The 19,645-nt window shown below is 38.4% G+C and overlaps 1 protein-coding gene across 2 annotated transcripts; it reads right to left on the reverse strand.

Annotated features, from left to right (window-relative positions):
- Positions 1 to 1,429: 1,429 nt before the first annotated feature.
- Positions 1,430 to 18,852, reverse strand: LOC121516967 (matrix remodeling-associated protein 8-like). 2 transcript variants are annotated; one of them, XM_041798431.1, is made up of 10 exons: positions 18,695 to 18,852; positions 10,536 to 10,562; positions 10,122 to 10,427; positions 8,145 to 8,246; positions 7,590 to 8,051; positions 2,930 to 3,088; positions 2,815 to 2,845; positions 2,650 to 2,726; positions 2,497 to 2,550; positions 1,430 to 2,422 (listed from the first exon to the last, which is right to left on the reverse strand). In XM_041798431.1, the coding sequence occupies exons 1-10, from the start codon at positions 18,720 to 18,722 to the stop codon at positions 2,397 to 2,399; spliced, it is 1,272 nt and encodes a 423-aa protein (XP_041654365.1). In that variant the 5' UTR covers positions 18,723 to 18,852; the 3' UTR covers positions 1,430 to 2,396. The 2 variants fall into 2 exon arrangements, with proteins under 2 accessions (XP_041654365.1, XP_041654364.1); XM_041798430.1 differs by having other exon boundaries at positions 2,650 to 2,729.
- Positions 18,853 to 19,645: the final 793 nt, after the last annotated feature.

Consider the following 19,645-nt stretch of genomic DNA (forward strand, 5'->3'; position numbering starts at 1 on the left):
TTTTTTATCATTGATGTTATTTTTACTAATGTCATTTAATTGTTGTTGCTGTCATCATTGTTATTTTTCTTATATACACCAGTATAATAATAATAATAAAAATAATAATGATAATAATTATCATTATTATTAGTAGTAGTAGTAGAAGTAGTAGTAGTAGTAGTATCATTATATATATATATATATATATATATATATATATATTTTTTTTTTTTTTTTTTTTACTGTTGTTTTTGTTGTGACATGTAACTTTATGATAGGAAATATAATTTACTCCAGGATAATGATTCATTCTAAGTATTTATGTAGTTTTTTAACTAATATATATTGATTTATTTTTCATTTTATTGTTATTTTTCTCGATAATAATTATAATAATCCCCATGATAATAATAACAATAATAATAGTAACAATAATAATAATAATAATAATAATTGTATTGTCCGTATTATTGAAAGTTTCAATAGCAGTGGAAGTAGTATATAATTGATATCCTAAATTGTTTCATCTATTTTTTATAGTTATTGTTATACATTTTATTGCATGTGTTAATATTATTTATTGATGCTTTGTTTGTTTGTTACAATGTTCATGTTGGTAGTCATAACAGAAGTCTTAAGTCACTTTTAATGCAATTGATTTTTGTTCAAATGAAAATAAACAACAAATATTGGACAGAAATCTATACCAGAATATCTTGGGGGAAAAGGAATGCATGGCAGCTTCTTTCTTTTTAACTGCCAGTGTCTCATTACAAGTGGTGACCAAAAGAAATAAAGTCTTGGAAAAATGAAAATCAGATGTTGAGTAAACAATATGTTCAATAAAATAGAACATAAAAGCATAGATTGACCAGTAACTGTACGGGCTGATTGGCCTTCCTCCCCAGGAAACATTACTAAAGATGCAATGACAGAAATATTAATCAGACATTTATGACATGATTGTTTCTGATTCATGTGACTGATCGCCTCCAGGATAAAATAGGTGCAAACTGTGCAGCTGCTTGCAAACTTAAGACAATGCCTCTTTCATTAGACTCAGAAAAAAAGATATGCTTGCTTTTTTATATCTTATTTGGTTTAGAGTGACTGATAGTCACTGTGTGATGTTAGGTCTGATACAGGAATAAAATACAGCCACAAAGACTCTCTGCTGTTTATATGAACTAAGGACTACAGATGTTGTACCTTTTTTAACAAGAGGGTACCATCTGGGCTTTACTCTGTCCATTCAAAAGGTTGAAGGTGTTACCTTTAATGTTTGTCCCCTTTATTGCTCAAGGCTTCAGTGGACACTGGTACATAACCAAGTCACATCATAGTTTCTGATCAATCCATTCACTAAATATTTATGGATCATTCTGTGTAAAGCACTGGGAACTGCTTCCCTGCTCTACTTTAGGAAAAATGACTTTGAGACTGTTGCCACTGTTCTGAATCTTTATTAGGAGAAATATTTTCTAGAAAAAAAACATGAGAGTGCAAGAGAGAAAGAGAAAATAAAGGGGGATAAGATTACACTTCTTGATAAAGCATAACTGAGACAGTAGATACTCCTGCAGTAAACCTCCTACAGCTAATAGCCAGACAGTTTTTAACATGTTATTGACCAGCAGATTTAGTCGTGATTCAGTGTTTTTATAAATGTGGTTCATTGTACACGCCTGATGCAAACAGAGTCCTGAAGTACCCACTAGAAACAGATTTTCTTCTTCCTGAGTTTTGGTTGACTGAGCCTTTAGTCCCAAAATTTCATTATTTTTCATTTTATACAGTAAATGTCATTCTGAAGGGGAAATAAATGGAGAAAAGTTTAGGTCACTGAAATCTTTATAAAACATTTCTTATCTTGAAGTTTTTTAAAGGGTAAGGGTGCCATTATTTCGGAAAATGCTGAAAATGTGTGCCACCAAACACTGTCTTCATACAGTATTTTTTCAAAGTGATTCATGATGAATACCTGTGCAAATTAAAGTACAGTTTGTGCAAAAAGGAAAAAATATCAGATGCAGCCCTGTAAGCATTCAAAGTATAATCAAAACATAGTTAAACAAACTGCATGCATTTTTGTAAAAAAAAAAAAAAAAAAAGGAGAAAAATTAGAAACAAACAAAAAATATGTCTAAAATTAAAATTTAAAAAGTATTAATGCAAAAAGTAAGAATACATTATACTGTATGTATAACCTTATTTTAATAACAGCTGCTGAAGTGATATAAAACATTAACATGTAAAAACTTATGATGGCTTTTAGTGAAAAAGCTTAGTGTGTTGCAGTTACAGCAGAGGGAGCTTTCCTCCTGTCCTCTCCTGGGTTTCCTCCTTCTCTTCTCAGTCCCTTTTACTCTTCTGGTGTTTGCTCTGGACCTGCCAGCAGCTCAGGAAAATCATACTCACTTCCACAGCTTTCCTTCAAAGTCTAAAAGGACGAAACTATGTTAAAATAGAGTGTTTAGTCCTTGTTGGAGGATTATTTATTGGAATGATGCTCACCGTTATTGCAGTCTTTGGTCATATCTCTCTCTTTCAGCAGGTTGTTTTTGTAGTCTGTGGGTTGTAGAAGACTTAGAGGTTATAAAAAAGCAAAGAATGCGTCTTTCATCGATGCTTGTTTTGCAGACTGTGTGTGCGTGATGCTTACGGTACCTGAATTCATAGGAGCATGGTTACAGGCCTTCAGCTCTGTGCAATCTAAAGACAATTCCCCTTCACTCATCCTGCTTCTGCTGCAGTAAAAAAATACTGTTTTGATTACATTTGGGATCAAAACAAAAGAAAATGTGCATTATTGATATTATGGTGCTTCCTTACCGATCAGATCCACGAAACTCATACTCCATCCCTGAAGAGAGTGAAAAAACACAATTTCAAGCACACTGTTTCAACAAAATAAAAGAAGACGGTGCAGAATATGTGCACACCATACCTCTCTTTCTGCGCCGTCGGGTCAGCACAACAACGGCGACAACGATGAATGCCAGCAGTAAGAAAGTTGCCAGGAAGTAGCCCAAATGCTGCAAGAAATAACTTCGATGCTCAGGCAGGATGACAGTGACAACACGGGAAGTTTCTGACTCTTCAATCCCTGCAGGCAGAGCATAAACATTAAACACAGTTACTTTATGTAGAGACAGAAGAGCTGCAAATCTACCCCACTTTATCGATCTGTGTGCTTAAAAAAGAATAAATCATAGTGTCAAAGTCTAACTGTGATTTATTGAAATGTTGCATTGGATTAACATGAAGGCAATAAACAAGCATTTCAACAGAACTAAACATTTGTATTCCCCTCAAGACTCCCTCTTTTTCATTTGTCTCAAAAAGCCAAAGACACAGAAGGAGGGAGAGCGGGAGTTAATGTCAAATGCCGCTCTGTGGTAATGACTTCCAGACCTGATGTCATGCAGCTGTTATTTTTTTTTCTCCTCAGAAAAAAAACACAAGCTGACCAGAAAATGGCAAAGTGTGAGGGAAAGAGAGACACAAACTCTGTTATGTAGTCTGTCTGCATGTCTGTATAAGTTTTCCATTTAGACGTCGTCTCACAAACACACGTCTGGCTTCTGCATGCATGGAAAATAAATCAGTGACACCTTCAGAAGAGCTCATTGGTGGATGCAGCAGTCTGAAAGGATGGTTCAGAACATATTCCTGCAGCCTCACAGTGACCCAGACTGTAAGTTTACACTTTGCGGATGTTGAAAATTTCTTTTGGAGATTAAACAAACTAACAAAAAAAAACCAATGCCTCTTCGTGAGCTACAAAAGCAAACAAAACCATGAGCATAAAGACTCTTCCTTTAGAGTCATTCTTTATGTGTGGTGTTGAAGGTGTTGAAGTACATAAACATCTGTTTACATTTTCACTGACAGGGAAAAAAACACTACTTACACATGGAAAACAGGGATAGAATATAACTAAATTACCTGAGTTGATTTAGTTTTTTGTTACTTTTCGAGTAAATTTTGGAACCAGTTATTTCACTTGTACTTACGTATTTTGGGGGGAATTATTATGCTTCATAACATTTAAAAAAACATCCATTGTTGAGTAAAAAAAACCCCTTAAACTAATAGTCAGAATGAGAAGGTTCTAGCTCTCTGCCAACAGCATGAAACTGGACAGATGTTTGGCTTTGACTGCATGACAGTTTGCAGCACACAGTGAAAGAATGAGTCTACATTTCACCCAGAAACAGCTGCTGCATTTCACTTTATTATAAAAGTGTTACTTTACCTAATGAATCTGGTTTGAGATCCATATTCTCATGGTGTTATTGCCAGTGTGGTACTATAAGAATGTGTTTTTTTGCACTATGATGTCTGCTTTTAAAATTTTTTTTTTTTTTTTCCAGAGCTGTTGTGACCTCTGTTGGGTGATGTGTCACATGACACCTTATATTTAAACACCTGTTCTTAATCTGTCTGTTATGTCCTGATGAAGACTCACAGTGAGTCAGGATGCGTAGACATCCCTCTTTAATAAAGGATTTTTAATTACATCAGAGTTCTTCAGATCTTCAGTTATGATCTCTACCATAGACTATATTTGCAAATAATCTGGCGAGTCACTCTGTCATTTTTTGCTGTTAAAGGTTTGTCCACCCATCCCAAAATCCACCTGATCCTAGTTACCTTTTACTGACGTTTTTGACCCTGTGGTGTGCAGCACTCACCCTTCTCTCTCTACAGAGATCATATTTTGCTGTACAACTCCTCAGCAGCTGCTCTCCGACCATTACTTAAACAAAAGTCAAATTAAATACTTTTTACTTTTACTTGAGTAGATGTACTGGCCAGTAATTTTACTTTTACTTGAGTAAATTTTAACCAGAGTAAGTTTACTTTCACTGGAGTGCAACAGTCTTCTACTCTTTCCACCTCTGCATGTAAAGGACAAAGACTGGATAATGAATGGGCATCAAAATGCCTGCCTCAAGTGAAGTTAAAAGATTTAGCGCTCCCCCTGCTGACTGGTTGCTGTATCACCATAAACCCAACCTTGTCTATAGGTCAGACATAGGTCTAACCATAAAGTCAAATACATCTCCAATAAGGTACCCTTTAGTGTTCAAGTCATCTTTTTTTTCTTGTCGGTTCTTTTTAATGAGTTATTTGATGCTAGAAAATGGCAACTCTGTTGGCGATGCAGCTCCTGCTGTGCTGTGTGAGCTGGATTAATAAATCAGTAAGATATAAATGATTCTAGGATAGATCCACTAAGAGTTTTTGCACTAATCTCCAGATTTTCACATGCTAAAAGCTCCTTTATTGCACAATATCCACTAAAGAATTTGCATTAAAAAATATGCAGGCGCTAAATAAATACCCACAACTAAGCACCATTTATGTGTTTTGTTAGGCTACATTCAAAATGGCACAACAATCACTGGTGTTGGCACATAAGATAATTATTTGATGATTATGTGCAAAAGGAGGAAAGGGAAATAGCGCCAGATTTAATACCTGTTTTCTTTTGGTGTTAAATTGCACCACTTTTAATGACTGGGGCAGTCAGCCCTGGCCTTTGTGGATTAGGCGTTCGCGTGCATTTTGTGTGCAATTAGTGTGGATTTCCCCTTTGCACACGCTCTGTGGATCAGATGCTATCTTTTTCCGTTTGCACAGCTATAAAACACACAAAAGCAGCCTTTTTTTAGTGGATCTGCCCCCCTCTGATTTTAAACTTTGTAGTGCGGGTGGCCACACAGCAGCTCTTCAGCATTGAGGTTAATGGTCTGTTTAGCCTCAGCGAGAGGCCGATGTGATGTTTTGTGGGTGTTCATGATGTAAACTGCATCTATATGGCTTCATCTAAAAAAAAAAGAGATAAAAAAAACTTTGAGACAGCCTAAATCCATAAATCAGAGATTTCAATCTTTGCACATTTACAGCTACTTTATTCCAAATAAAATATACTGTATAGTGTGTTTAGAGAGCAGTTTCTGATTTTGTTTTACCCAGACTTTGATTTATATGGAGCCTGATCAGAGGAAAACAGGAATCAGTAAAACCTTCCAATCATTTCCTCTTGAATATGTATCTTAAATAAAGTAGAACATCACGGCCTCTCATTAAAGCGGCTACTCTCACAGTGGTAAAACTCAGCCCCACTTGGAGCCTAATGAGGATACCTCTAATGCACCATCTCTGATCACGCTTTCAAAACCAGCCAATCATGCAGAGAATCTGATTCTGACTTAATCACCCAGCAGGAGCTCGATCTGCAATTATCACCTGTCATTGTACCTAATATGCATGAAATCTCAAAAGACGTGTCCAAGGTCATCGTCTCTTGAGCTTGACTGTCACAGCCGGTGCTGCAGCCATGTCCCAGCAGTGGGCCGTTACCATTTGCCCGACAGATCTGACAAGCATGTACGTGTTAGGGGCTATCTCACATATGCTGTGCAGGGGTTAGCCTGTGGTTGGGTTTTTTTCGCTCCTATGGGATGTGCATGATTTGCAAGTCGATGAAGTGGAGGGAAGTGTCTTCATTTTCAGAGATAGATGTTGGATTTCTGACAGCTCACAAAACGCCTCCTTCATGTTTACAGAGAAATAATAATCTAGTCGTGCTTGCCATAAATAATTACAGCATTAAAGCCAAACGCTCTCATGATAAATGATTGCTGGCTCCTCTATGCGCATAAATAACTTGGATTAAATCTAAAACCCTCTAAGACCAGCGATGCATGAAGAAGAGCTGAATCCCTAGATGATGTTTGCTTTAAGGACTCAGGCAGGATGCCATTATTTCCACGTGTGCAACACACTTACAGAGCCAATAACCAGGCTCCCATTTCTTTACTGGATAGCAGGATCTATAGCCCGAGACATACCTTCATCCCCTCCCCTTACTCTGCTCTTTCATGTCACAGCTGGCCCAGATGTTGAACAGATGTATGAGACTTCCTTTAACTGCTGCTAAACACGCCTACACCAAAGGCTGACACACATCTGCGGAGAACCAGAGCAGACTGGGAGAAAAGAAGAATAAACAGAACTGGAGATAAAGGGTAACCAGTCTAGACACGTGGTAGGGACTTTTGGAAAATGGGGTTAAATGGAGCGGGGGGAAAAACACACACGATATGATCCTCCACTCCCAAAATTAGTGGCTGTTGGAGCCGACTCCTCTGCTCCATGCGGTTAAAATGTCTTTAGCTGTAAACAAAAAGGCTGTAAATGAAAATAAAGCCACTTCCTTTGCAGACAATTTAAAGCTTTTCGCTTTAAAACTTCTCAAGATGGAGCTGCAAGAAGGTCACTTCACTTTTCAATTTTCAGACTAAAGAAGCAGGAAGATTCTGTCTTTTCTCATAGTCGTCTCCACATTCCTTCGTCCTCCTCCCTCCTTCTTCAGCTCAACACAAAAACAGAGGTCAGAGGAAAAAATTGGCAAGAGGAGGAGCTGATTTAACTGACCAACTATGCCTATAAATACTAAGTAAAAAACCCAGTAGCTGTGCTGTCACTCTCTGCACAAGAAACCGCCCAAGGAAAAAAATTAACCATCACCATCATCTGGAAAAACAAAGTAAAAGTGGTGTTTGTGTCATTGTTTTTTATTCTTAGTGACCTACTTGGCTCTGGATTGTCGTTCAGGGAAATTCTGGGTGCTATAGAGGGGTCAGGTGAGAGCACGGGCGTCACAGTGAGCCTGAAGATTCGTCTCTCGCTCAGACCGCAGTAGTGGTGATGAAGGTGGCAGGAGTACAACCCTTTGTCGACAGGCCTCAGGTCAGAAATGGAGAGTGAGAAGTCCCCAAAAGTGAAAGCGTCCTCCTCTACTTTCATCTTGCTCTGGGCGAAGAGGGGTCCATAATCCCGTCGCTCCCCTGAGGCGTAGAGGTCCACAAGGCGATCGGCTTTGTCAGGGCGCACTCCAGGGGGCTGGAAGTCCCAGTGAGCCACCTGCTGCTGGTCCTCCTGGGCACCCTCCCTCCATAGGGGGCGCCGGTTCACACAGGGCAACACGATTGAGCTGCCAAGCAAGACCACGAAGACGGTTTTCTCTCCATCCCAGAAACGCCTTTCTTTCCGAGCTGGAAAAATATGATGGCACAGACCTCATTTAATCTGTTTGATTCATTATGACTCATACTTTAACATTTGACTTTACAATTTAGAGGCCCCACCTGATTTAGTGACATTGAGCTGGATCTGAATGGACTGGTGGATCTGGCAGTAGTGATGATGCAGGTTGCAGGTATAAACTCCTCTGTCTGTTGTGACCACGTCTGAAAAAATAATCATCCAAACAAATATGCAATGATATTTTAATATGTTCTTACTCATGGTGCTGAAGTAAAAACAGAGATGTCCTCTCATATTTTTAAATTTCGACGACAGCACAGGCCAAACATCACCAACTAAACAAAAACCTTTCATCCTTCACAAATTAGCCAAAATGCTGTGGCAAGATTTTTAACAAGGTCCAGCAGGTCAAATCAGAGTCCACACATCTTATTTTCTCTGCTTTAGCTTCCTGCATGATGAGGCAGCTGTTACACCTCTGATCTAGTAAATCGCTGCAACACCAAGAGACCACTCAGGTCTTCTCACCAAGGTCTGCTTGTTGTCTGATTGAAAACCAAAGGTAGTCAGGCTTTTGATCTCCTGGCTGGATTCCACCAGTGCTTTTAAAAAACAGCTTTTCCAATCCTTTCTTGACCACATGTCATTTGGATGTAATAAAATTATGAAATACTGTGGTTTTTAACCATTTTTTTAATGTTATTTTGTAATCTTTAATTGGTTTTATTGTTGTTCTGACTATTGGGATAATATTTTGTAAATCACTTTTTGACCTTGCTCAGTGAGAGTACTTCCTTACATCTAACTAATATAATTGGTGGCACATCTGTCTGTGTTGATTTGCACACCATACCGTTGCTCCAATTGTCCTGATACTCCTCAGAAGATTTCTTGGGCATACTGGTTTGAAACTGGTGACATAAAAAAATATAAATATGTCCAAGTTTCTAAAATAAACCCAAAATGTTGCACTGAATCATCACTCATTAATTGGACTTTGTTGAAACATGCCCACAAGGAAACATGTTTAGATGAGAAAATACACCTGCTCTACAATCCCTGATCAAAGTAGGCTCTCTCTAAGCACTTCTCAGTGCTCTTGTTATACAAGATAATACAGGAGATGTGTCACGTATTGCTGTTAGAAGTGTTCAAAATCGCAGTTTAATTGCTGTTTTGTCAGCTGTAGTCTCTGGTGCTGAGTAAACATGTGAATATGGATCTGTCTCCAGAATCACATGGCAGGTGGGCCTTGCAATGCTTTGTTAAAGCTCTACAAAATGCATGTGCTAAAACCCTGTAAGCAAGTCAAAAGGCTCAACTTAAATGCTCCCCTTATTGTGCTGTTGACCTATCACCACATGCGCACATGCACACCAGCACACGGAGACACTGGGCCATTATGCAGTTATTTTGGGGAAGAAAATCACACATTTCTACACAAATTGGCCTTATTGCATTAAGCATCTAATGATGAGGGCAGCACAGCAAAAATACAGTAAAGATTAGCCTGCTGTCTATGAGAGCTGATGGAAATGCACTGCAGTTTTTATGACGCACAAACTTTACAGAGATCAGGAAACATCTGAATGACTTCAAAATAAATTATTTATAAACAAAGTCGGAAAATATTCCTAAATCAGTCTGACACTCCCAGCTGCTTTTTTAATCCATGTGAGGCACTGTTACACGTGACAAAGATGTTGTTGTTTTCTTTGGGTTTCCTTTATTCAGAGAGGAAACTTAATCAGGATGGTGCTTGAGTGAACATAATAATGTTGCTTTCAATTAAACACACTGTCTGTTATTCTGAATATTTAACATGGACTGTCAGAATATGTGTGGGGTGCAGGCAGGTGAAGATGGCATGTGCTGCAGGAGCAGGCAGTAATGCCAGGCAAAACAGCTGTCACGGGGTTACTCAAAACTTTTAAAATACATTTTAAGAACTTGTACACCCAAGCTTTAATTTTATAAATCTAACTTCTCTTTTTTTTTTTTTTTTTTAAATAAAGGAGTGTATTATATAGCAATACAGTCCCAGCGAGGACTAAGATTTGAAAATGGTGAAGTCTCACTGTTGATGATGAGGGAGAAGTTTCCATCATTGAAAGCAGACTCTGGGATGGAGATACGTCCCTTGTTGAAGCTGTTGTAGACCCTCTGTTTGGCTCCTGGTGACATGTCCAGGACTCGCTCCATAGAGTATTCAGGGCTGCTGCGAACCACGTCCCAGTGCACCACCCTCTGCCTGTCCTTCAGTTTGTCCTGGGTCCACACCATGCGGGGGCTGTGACAGGGCAGGACAGCCTTAGACCCCACAGGGAGGGTGATGTTCTTGGCTTCTACCACCACACCGAGCCTGCTGCTGCTCTGCGCCCACGCTGACGTGAAATAATAAACAGATTAGTTCAATGATGGAAAGAAAAGCATGAAATGTGGACCACAGTAAATTCAGATTTTATGTGAAAAGAAAAAGAAAAATGTCTGACCTGTTGGCAGGAGGAGGACCGCAAAAACTGAAATGGAACAAAAACACAAGTAGTTAGAGTCTAGTCCAAGAGAAGCAGCTTTAAGGAATGGAGAGGCCTGCTAACCCCAAGAGTTATTTTTCTTTAATCGGCAGGTAAAATACTACAAAGCATAATAGAAAGTTAAATCAGATGAAGTAATGACCCAAAGACATCTCTCTTTGGTAGAAACATCCAGAGTCAAGCATGCAAGTCTTGCAACAATGAAGAAATTATAATGTAAAACAGCTATTACATTTAAACATTTTTAAGTTATTTTTTTTACAAAAATAATTAAAGTTGCAATGCCATTTTTTAAGTAATTAAAATGATACACCATAAAGTTATAGCAATTCTATGTTAGATCTTTGCAAATTTGACTAGATTTCCAAGTTGGGATCGGAATTTAGACAGTGTGCAGGAGTTTTCTTACAATTACTGATGGACTCATTTCTTTCCTTTGCATCTCCATGTGAAATGGGTGCAGATTATTCAGGCGTCAGCACTTTTTGATAGCATCAATCATCAAAATAGCAGAGATCATCCATTTTTAAAAACACAGTAACCAACATTTTGGCAATCCAAAGAAGTTCTAACAGTTCAAGAGATTCGGTTTGACCTGGGCTGAACCCAGCACTGAGAGAAAGAAGCACTGGAGCAGATGTGGGTTCACTGCAAGGACTGTTTAAAACAACTGAAGAACACTTCAGAAACAAAGACATGGTAAAATGCAAGACTTTGAAACAGGAAAAATCCTCACAGGAATACGAACGCAGAAAAAAACTCGACCAGATGTTGCCGTTAGTGGCGCCCACTTTAGAGATAGGAAACTTTCCGACAGCGCATTTGGATTTCTAAAGCCTTTTTTTTTCCCAGAGTGCTATTTGGTCGCCTGTTTACTGAGGGTCCAGAGGATATGCTTGCAGCCAAAGCATACAGAGACTCTATTCATGCTGGCTGCTGCTGCTGGTGTGTAGCAAGGCCGTGATTCTGAAGGTATGGAGAACCACGCTGCTATTGAGCTCACTTCAGTCACACTGAAATACACCTGTGTGTTTTTACCGTACTGCTCCTGGAGACTGATCTATAGAGGTTAGAGGTACTGGTTCATAATACACCCAATGTGTTGATAGATTATGTATTGACAACTAGGACAACTATGACATCATTCACTACTGTAGATGGTTGATGCACTGGTGTTGGCCACTAAGCATTTTAGTCAGTGTGAGGAGTATTTCAGAGCCATGAAAGTAACGTAACAGAATGAGTGTCCTACTTACAAACATCAGTGACTCTGTCAAAAGAGCTGAGTCACCTCAAGGGCGCTCACAGAGAACCATGTGAAGACTGGGACTGAAAGCCGCGTTTATCCATACAAAGGCAGTGATCTTAGCCTTGATGCCTACAGAGCTGTCCTTGCAATACACCCTCTTTGTTTCACATTAAATGTCAAAATATGCTCATCAGACATGAATTTCATGAAAAAATACACAAAGAGGCATTGCAAGAACTGTCCGTGTTTTCCAAGTCTCGTTGGACTGAACAGTCACCAAACAAGGTCAAGTTTGAGATTGTACCAGCGGTATTAGCATCAGCCCACTGAAAGATTCTGATTCATAACAAGCAGGAGTCTAATGCTGACAGTAAAAGCTTTCTAAGCTTTCCTAGTGAAAATGATCATTAGATATCCACAGGAAAGTTGTGGGAAAGAGTATTTAATCACTGGCATCCAGTGAGTAGCATGCCCTTTTTGTTGGAGCAGTACAAACAATGTGATGTCAGATGTAAAAATGTTTATAAGTAAAACATGAATCTTTAGATGGCAAATTGCCTTAAATAGTGGAACACTTAAAAAGAGAAATTAATATGGCAAAAAATGATAATATATTTTCTGGTAATAGAGATTAGTCAACAAGAAAATCCATTAAAAATCAGGATGAGGTCCCCAGTGAAAGTTTGGAGGAGTTAAAGTAGGAGTAAAAGATCTTACAGACAACCGGATTTCCTCAGGCATGTTGTTCCAGAGCTCTGAGGCCCTCTTTGTAAACTCTCAGTCTCCTCTGGTTTTAATGTCGGACCTCTGGAACCATTTAAAGACTTCTGCTTGAGGATGTAATACAATGCACAGACACATTTAAAGTTAGAGTGACAGATGAGGCCATGGAGAGCCTTTAAGGCTATCAATGAGATACTGATTATGCTAAAAAAAAAAACAGAGGTGGACAGTAACAGAATCACTTGAGTACTGTACTTAAGTCTCTGTTTGATTACCTGCTTGAGTATTATTTGAGGAAACGTATTACTTTTATGCCACTGCATTTGGAATACAAACATGGTACTTTTGACTCCCATTCAAGTCAAATTCCCCCCAAGTTTTCATCTTTTCTTGGTATTGCCCCTCTAGGGTTTATTTAAATGATGCTTTTAAAACACTTACACATCATGTGGCAACCACTCTGTGGAACAAGCCCATGGTTATGGTTAATCTATCACCTGCTTGGACTGAATTTCAGTCACCAAATATCGTCATATATAATCATGCAAAAGTTGGAACCCTAACCATTGTTTTTGCCAGTTTCTTTCTTTAATTTAGCGACTACATTTGATATATTTCAGGTTTTTCAGTGAAAATGAATGAGGTGATCATAAGAGGTCAGCTTACATGGTGTATAAGCTACAGTTTTTACATGCAGAAATCATGCAAAGCATATTTTTCATTGTCCCCTGGACTGTGGGACATCTTTATATTTACACGTCTAAATCTGCCTAGATCAGGCCGTCCTCACAAACTGAGCGACCACGCAAGAAGGAGACTAGAGAGAAACGCCACCAAGACACCTATGAACTCTGAAGGAGTTTCAAGCTTCAGCAGCTGAGATGGGACAGACTGCATACAACAACTGTTGCCCGGTTCTTCACCAGTCAAAGCTTTATGGGAGAGAGGCAAAGAGAAAGCCACTGTTAAAGAATCTCATATTAAATCTTGACTAGAGTTCCCTTAAAGGCATGTGGGAGACTCCATGGTCAAGTAGAAGTAAGTCATTTGGTCTGGTGAGACAGGATTGCTATGTTTGGCGAACACCAAACACTACACATCACCACAAACACACCATCCCCACTATGAAGCATGATGGTGGCAGCATCATGCTGTGGAGATGCTTCTCTGCAGTCGGCCCTGGAAGGATTTAAAGGGATACTTCAGCATTTTAGCAAATTCGCCCATTGCCGTAATTCCTATAGTCTTGGTAATAGGTTTGTTTCCTTTAGTTGTCGGTGCAAGCTGTTTTTAGATCTGGGGGACCGATATACCAGCTGCACAGCTAACGCTATGGAAGCAGACGGTATTTTTTGCTTTCACTCATCAAACTCATCAAATACACAATCCAACAACTCCAGCTCTCATGGACAAGTTGTGACCTGCACATTCACCAGGCTATGAAATAGTCATGGAACATTGTGAGACAGAGATGTTTTAAAGTTAAATGCAAAGCCAGAACTGCACTCCAGACATGGCTGCTGCACTGTCACTCCGCCCAGAAATAGTTCAGAGTATTTGCTTCATGTGTCGTAATGTTACATAATTATACATTATTATTTCATAGCGTGGTGAATGTACAGGTCACAACTTGTCCATGAGAGCGTTTTGGAGTTGTTGGATTATGTATTTGATGAATTTGATGAGGGAAAGCAAAAAATACCATCTGCTTCCATAGCGTTAGCAGTGCAGCTGGTATATCGGTCCCCCCAGATCTGAAAACAGCTTGCACCGACAACTAAAGGAAACAAACCTATTACTAAGACTATAGGAATTATGGCAAAGGGCGAATTTGCCAAAATGTTGAAGTATCCCTTTAAAGGGTAGAAAAATGGATGCAGCAAAATATAGGAAAATCATGGAGGACAATCTGATTCAGTCTGCAAGAGAACTACAGCTGGAGAGATTTATTTTCTAAGATAATGACTTGAAGTTTACAGCAAAAGCTACACAGAAATGGTTTAAAGTCAACAAGTTGAATGTTCTGGAGAGGCCAAGTCACAGCCCAGGCCATAATCCAACAGAGAATTTGTGGCTGGACTTGAAAAGTGCTGTTCACGCCCGATCTAGCTTGAGATATTTTTCAAAGAAGAATGGAGTGAAGTTGCAATGTCCAGATGTGCAAGCCTGATTAAGACCTATCCACACAGACTCAGTGCTGGGATTGCAGCCAAAGGTGGATCTACTAAATACTGATTTGAAGGGAGTGAATATTCATGCAATTATTTCTTTTACCTCAAGTTTTTATTTACTTGACATTACTTTGTAGAAATCTTTTTTCACTTCAACATCAAAGTTTTTAGTCACTTTTGATCAGAAAAGCCAAATTATATTGACCACGACTGATTAATAAAATCAATTTAAGGGTAAAACGTCCAAGGGGGTGACCACTGTATCTTTCAGCTCAATCCCTGACAGCCTAACACCATAATCCAAGCTACAAAACATCTGTTAGACACAGTCAAAAATGTGCTTCTTCTTTCCAGATGTTGAACTCATCATTGCTGCACATGGCTGATCAGCTTCATATGTGGGCACACGGGCAGCTCTCACATGAAGACTGTGTTCATCTCTCCATGTGCAAACAATACTTCACCTGAACTGAGTTTAACCCAGAAGATCATGCAGAGATTTTTTAATATGCACCAGTTTAATAATAATGATAATAATAACTGAAGCAGAGCAGAATTACTTCAGCACAACCACACACTGGCAGTCGGAGAGGAGACCTCATGCTGGAAAACTCTGGTGGGTTTTCTATTGAAGGGTTTAAACTTTCCTGCAGAAGGTAAAACAAAGTGTCTCAGCCTCTATAATTTTCTCTCATCTCTGCTTCAGACACACACAGGCTGGTGACTCAGAGCTGGTTTAGCTCTAAAGACTTAACAATGTGCTATTGAGTTACTGGCTCTAATAACAGGCTTTTAACAAACGACCTGCAAAATCACAGCTACCATTAGATACCCCAGGAGTCACATCGAGAATCATTTAACAGTCACCCCTAAGGCATGGCAGAAAATATATATACTCAATGAGAAAGCATGCTTTTGTTCAGCATATTTTCTCTGATTCATGCATGATTTGGGTGTGTGAAGTTTACTCACAGCAGCGTCACAGTTTGAGAATAAACCAAAGTAATGTGTCCAGCTGCAGAGTCAGCTAAACATACAAAGATTCATTCAGAGACTGTTGACGCTGCTGTGGAGACAGTAGGGTGTGCAGGATGTTAGCCAAGACTTTCTATTTTATTTATAGCCTTCTTAAATGGTGTATTTAAGTTGTTTATGAGTTTTCTTTTTTAATTACAATGACTTTAATTGTTTGTGAACACTCTGCAGTACTACACTAGGCCTAATAGTACTTTATGGCCCCTCAGTTCCTCTGCAGACAGTTAATTTACCTTTATTGAAACACATACTTTAGTTGTTCTTATTATTTAACCTTCTTAGCCCAAAGTTTTGTACTAACAATTTTGTCTCACCTGGACTTATTGTCTTAAAAACAATGTAAAACATCAACTCTGTGTTGCACAGTCAAGCTCTAAACATCCTTTAATTGTCAGGACAACCTGGGGTTTGAGAATATGTGTATTGCATTTATATATATATATATATATATATATATATATATATATATATATATATATAAACTTGCACCTTTTTGTGTTGGCTCTTTTTATGTCAAAGACTAAGGATATTTTTCTTTCAAATGATGCAAATATTTGATTTGTATATACAAAAATGTTGTTTTTGCATGCACATTTTTCTGTATGGATGTAGTGATAAACTTAAAGGAGTATTTGTGTTTTAAGTTGAGTTGTTGTATAAGGTACATGACAATATTAGAGGCATTTGGCTCCAGTGACTTCAGGGAGCGCTGCCCCCTTAAACAGCATGCGAGGAAGTTTGGCCATACCTGCAGGTGGGTATAGTTACTCCGCCTAATTTAGCGAGTTTCCAGTAAAAATGGGCAGAAAAAACAATGTTGGCTGAGTTGTACGCTCTATCAAAAATTTTGAAAGTGTTTTATTTTTCACCCAGAAAGCCTCTGTGTTTGGCACTATTTTGCAATGCAAAAACAAAGAAAAACATGTTTGGTAAATCATCATTGTGTGTGGAGAAGATTTATCACGAAAGCAGATTTTAAACTTGGACCATTTTTAAAGCAAAAATAAAACAATATCATATAATTATACCATGGCAAAAATAGAAGTCCTTGGCATCCAATGGTGGTTGATAAACTGTTAATTGTTAAAAAAAAAAAAAAAAAAAAAAAAAAAAAAACCTCCAATGGTGCACACTGTCCAAATTACATAAATTTCTTTGGCTGTCTTTCTCTACTTGAACTGTCAACATAATTGTGCAGTTTTGACAGAGCTCTCTCTTTCTTTTGTAGCATGGGTGGTTTTACCACTATAGGCAATTTCATGGAGCCTCATTCACCTCAGGACCTCAGTGCTTACACAAAAGTGTGTGTCAGAATTGAGGTTTACATCAAGATTATTTCAATGAGTATTTAGATTGTTAGAAAAGTACCTACCCAGAGTGCAAAAAAATAGCATCAAACAGAGTTTGATTTCCCAAAAAACTCCCTGTGAAAGACTCCTGGACCCCCTACCAAGTTCAAGCCCCTCAAAATGTCTCACGTGAATTAAAGACAAATTGATCTAAAAAGAAATTAATTTACTAAAAAAGTACAAAGTGATAAAATGTATAAAAGCATTAAGAATCTTGATACCCTACGTAGGCCTTGGAAGGCTCCTCCTTCAGTAAAAATATGGACAGAAAGCCAAGGATGGGTTCTGGATTTACATCACATAAACATCACCTTCCTTTGAACCTTGTATTTTCCTCCTTTGAATGCCCAGCTTCGTGTTTATGAGCTTATTTTGTTCAAAACAGCACTTCTTATTTTTCCATGCTTTTTTGTTGGTGGCCGTTAATTGGGACAGCAGCGATCATAAACAAGGTTGGGGTGGTAAACCCCCTCCCTCTCCACGCAGCCTGGTCTCAAAGCAGCCCACTCGTGGTGAAACACTCATTACTGACACATAAAATGACTGGCTGTAGGATTGTGCTGACTCCTCAGCTCAGACCGCAGCTAACTAGAAACACATTGGGCTGCAGCCATAAAGAAAAATCCCACAAACGCTGTTTCCACAGGCTAAGGCAAGTCAGAGCCATGCAACGATATCAGCTCATGAAGCTATTTCCCAAGCCTTTTTAATTATCGTTTCAGAACTTCATTGAAATCTAGCTTTAAAGAAAAACTCTCATGTATTCAGACAGAATATATAGCTAAAAATAAGTTTGAATGGGTCCAAAACTAATACAGACAGAATCAAAAAGTCTGGTTTCGTTTGGAAAGTGCCTTAAAAATAATGAAACAAATATGCCCCATTAAGCTAACAACCCAGTCTCAGATAATCACGGTTTCTGAGTTCGGTCATTTTTATGCCTTAAAATTTAAATTAAAAAAAAAAAAAGAATATCAGCTGAATTTCACAACAAGCACAAACCCGCAAAGAACTTCAGGACAAAATTAATATTAGCGGTCTAAAAAGTTTGTTTACCGGTGTTATGGTTGAAAGAGTGACCGTGTTATCTGGCGACTTAAGTCTGTCGTCGTACTTGCACTAGATGTTGAAGATTTACGACTGCCCAGAGTTATTCCCCTTTGTTAAGTTATTAGTTGTATTTTACCGGCAAAAATATCCTCTTTAGATTAAGCATAACTATGGCATTTGGCATTTGTTAGAATGCTGTACGACTTTAACATCTGTTGTAACTACGACAATGATACGCATATGACTGAGAATCACCAGTTTTTTTGGGCACTTTATAAACCGCTACACCAATTCAGATTTTTAATTGTGGACTACAGGCTTACGTTAAGTCGTGGCTATATATGGTTCTGCAAAGGCATTTAGAGTTCACTTTGTATTTAAAAACAGACATTTACAGTGCAGCAGAGCCAACATTGGAGTCTGTTTTCTGCTTTTGTTCCCTACGGTAAGTCTAACCTGGATCCAATTATAAGCACCAAGAAAAAAACTTCCCTCAAGCTTTTTCGTCCTCTGAAAAGTAAAATGAAGTGTATGACTTACTCTGTAGTAGTGCCATATTGAATTGCATCCCGCTCTCAGTGATGGCAGAGGTGACAGGCCGACAGAGGCGAAGGGAGCATCAACTGATAAAACAAAAGAAGGTCTCTGACTCTCAGTTCATGGAGCGGCAGCAGCCCAGCTGTGTTTTGTTGCACTTCAGACTGCGAGGAGTCTGCACGAGCTCCGCCTCCATCAGTCTGTGAAACCCAACACTGCTCTGCAGGATTCACCAAAAACATGTGTTTAATACATTTTGGAATGCTTTTTCATCATTGCGATACAACAAACCCCAAATACTTCAGTAGAAAAATGCACCAACATATCCTCTATCAATTCATGAAAAGGCAGCAGAATTGTGCTTAGCTTTGCTCTGCATTCATGTTTATGATCAACTTCAACATAGTATAGTGCTGCCGTTGTTATTATGACACTTAAAGAGTAGCTTTTAGACAGATGTCTTATTTTCAGCTACATAGAGGTTAAGAAACAAATCGTTCTGGTTATCTCTTGTTATGGTTGTGAAAATATAATTTATCATGCTGAAAAGAGGTATAAAATAAAAAAGTTTAGGTCTGTTACAGGAAGTGCAGCTGTACAAGTGATTTTTTTTAATTTGAAATGTTTGCATACCTGTAACTTTTTTATGCTTAACAGAAAAAGTAAATAACCAGCAGCAGTAGTAATTTCAGGATGAGTGCATTGTTTTCCAAATTTGCACAACACTGCCATCCACTGTGACAGCAGGAAATTCTAAGTTTCCCTACAATTCTGCAACAAACAAAAAAATAAGTGGAGCTTTAATCATTGCAAAAATAGTCATGTTAAGAGGACATGGTTTAATATTTTTATATTCAGATTTTTAAAAATGTTCCCTTAAAAATCTTATTTGGCACTCATAAAGCACCAGCATATGCTTGCAATAAATCTGTTCCTGGTTAAAATATGCATGTT

Source organism: Cheilinus undulatus, linkage group 11, assembly GCF_018320785.1.
Source record: "Cheilinus undulatus linkage group 11, ASM1832078v1, whole genome shotgun sequence".
Lineage (NCBI taxonomy): Eukaryota > Metazoa > Chordata > Actinopteri > Labriformes > Labridae > Cheilinus > Cheilinus undulatus.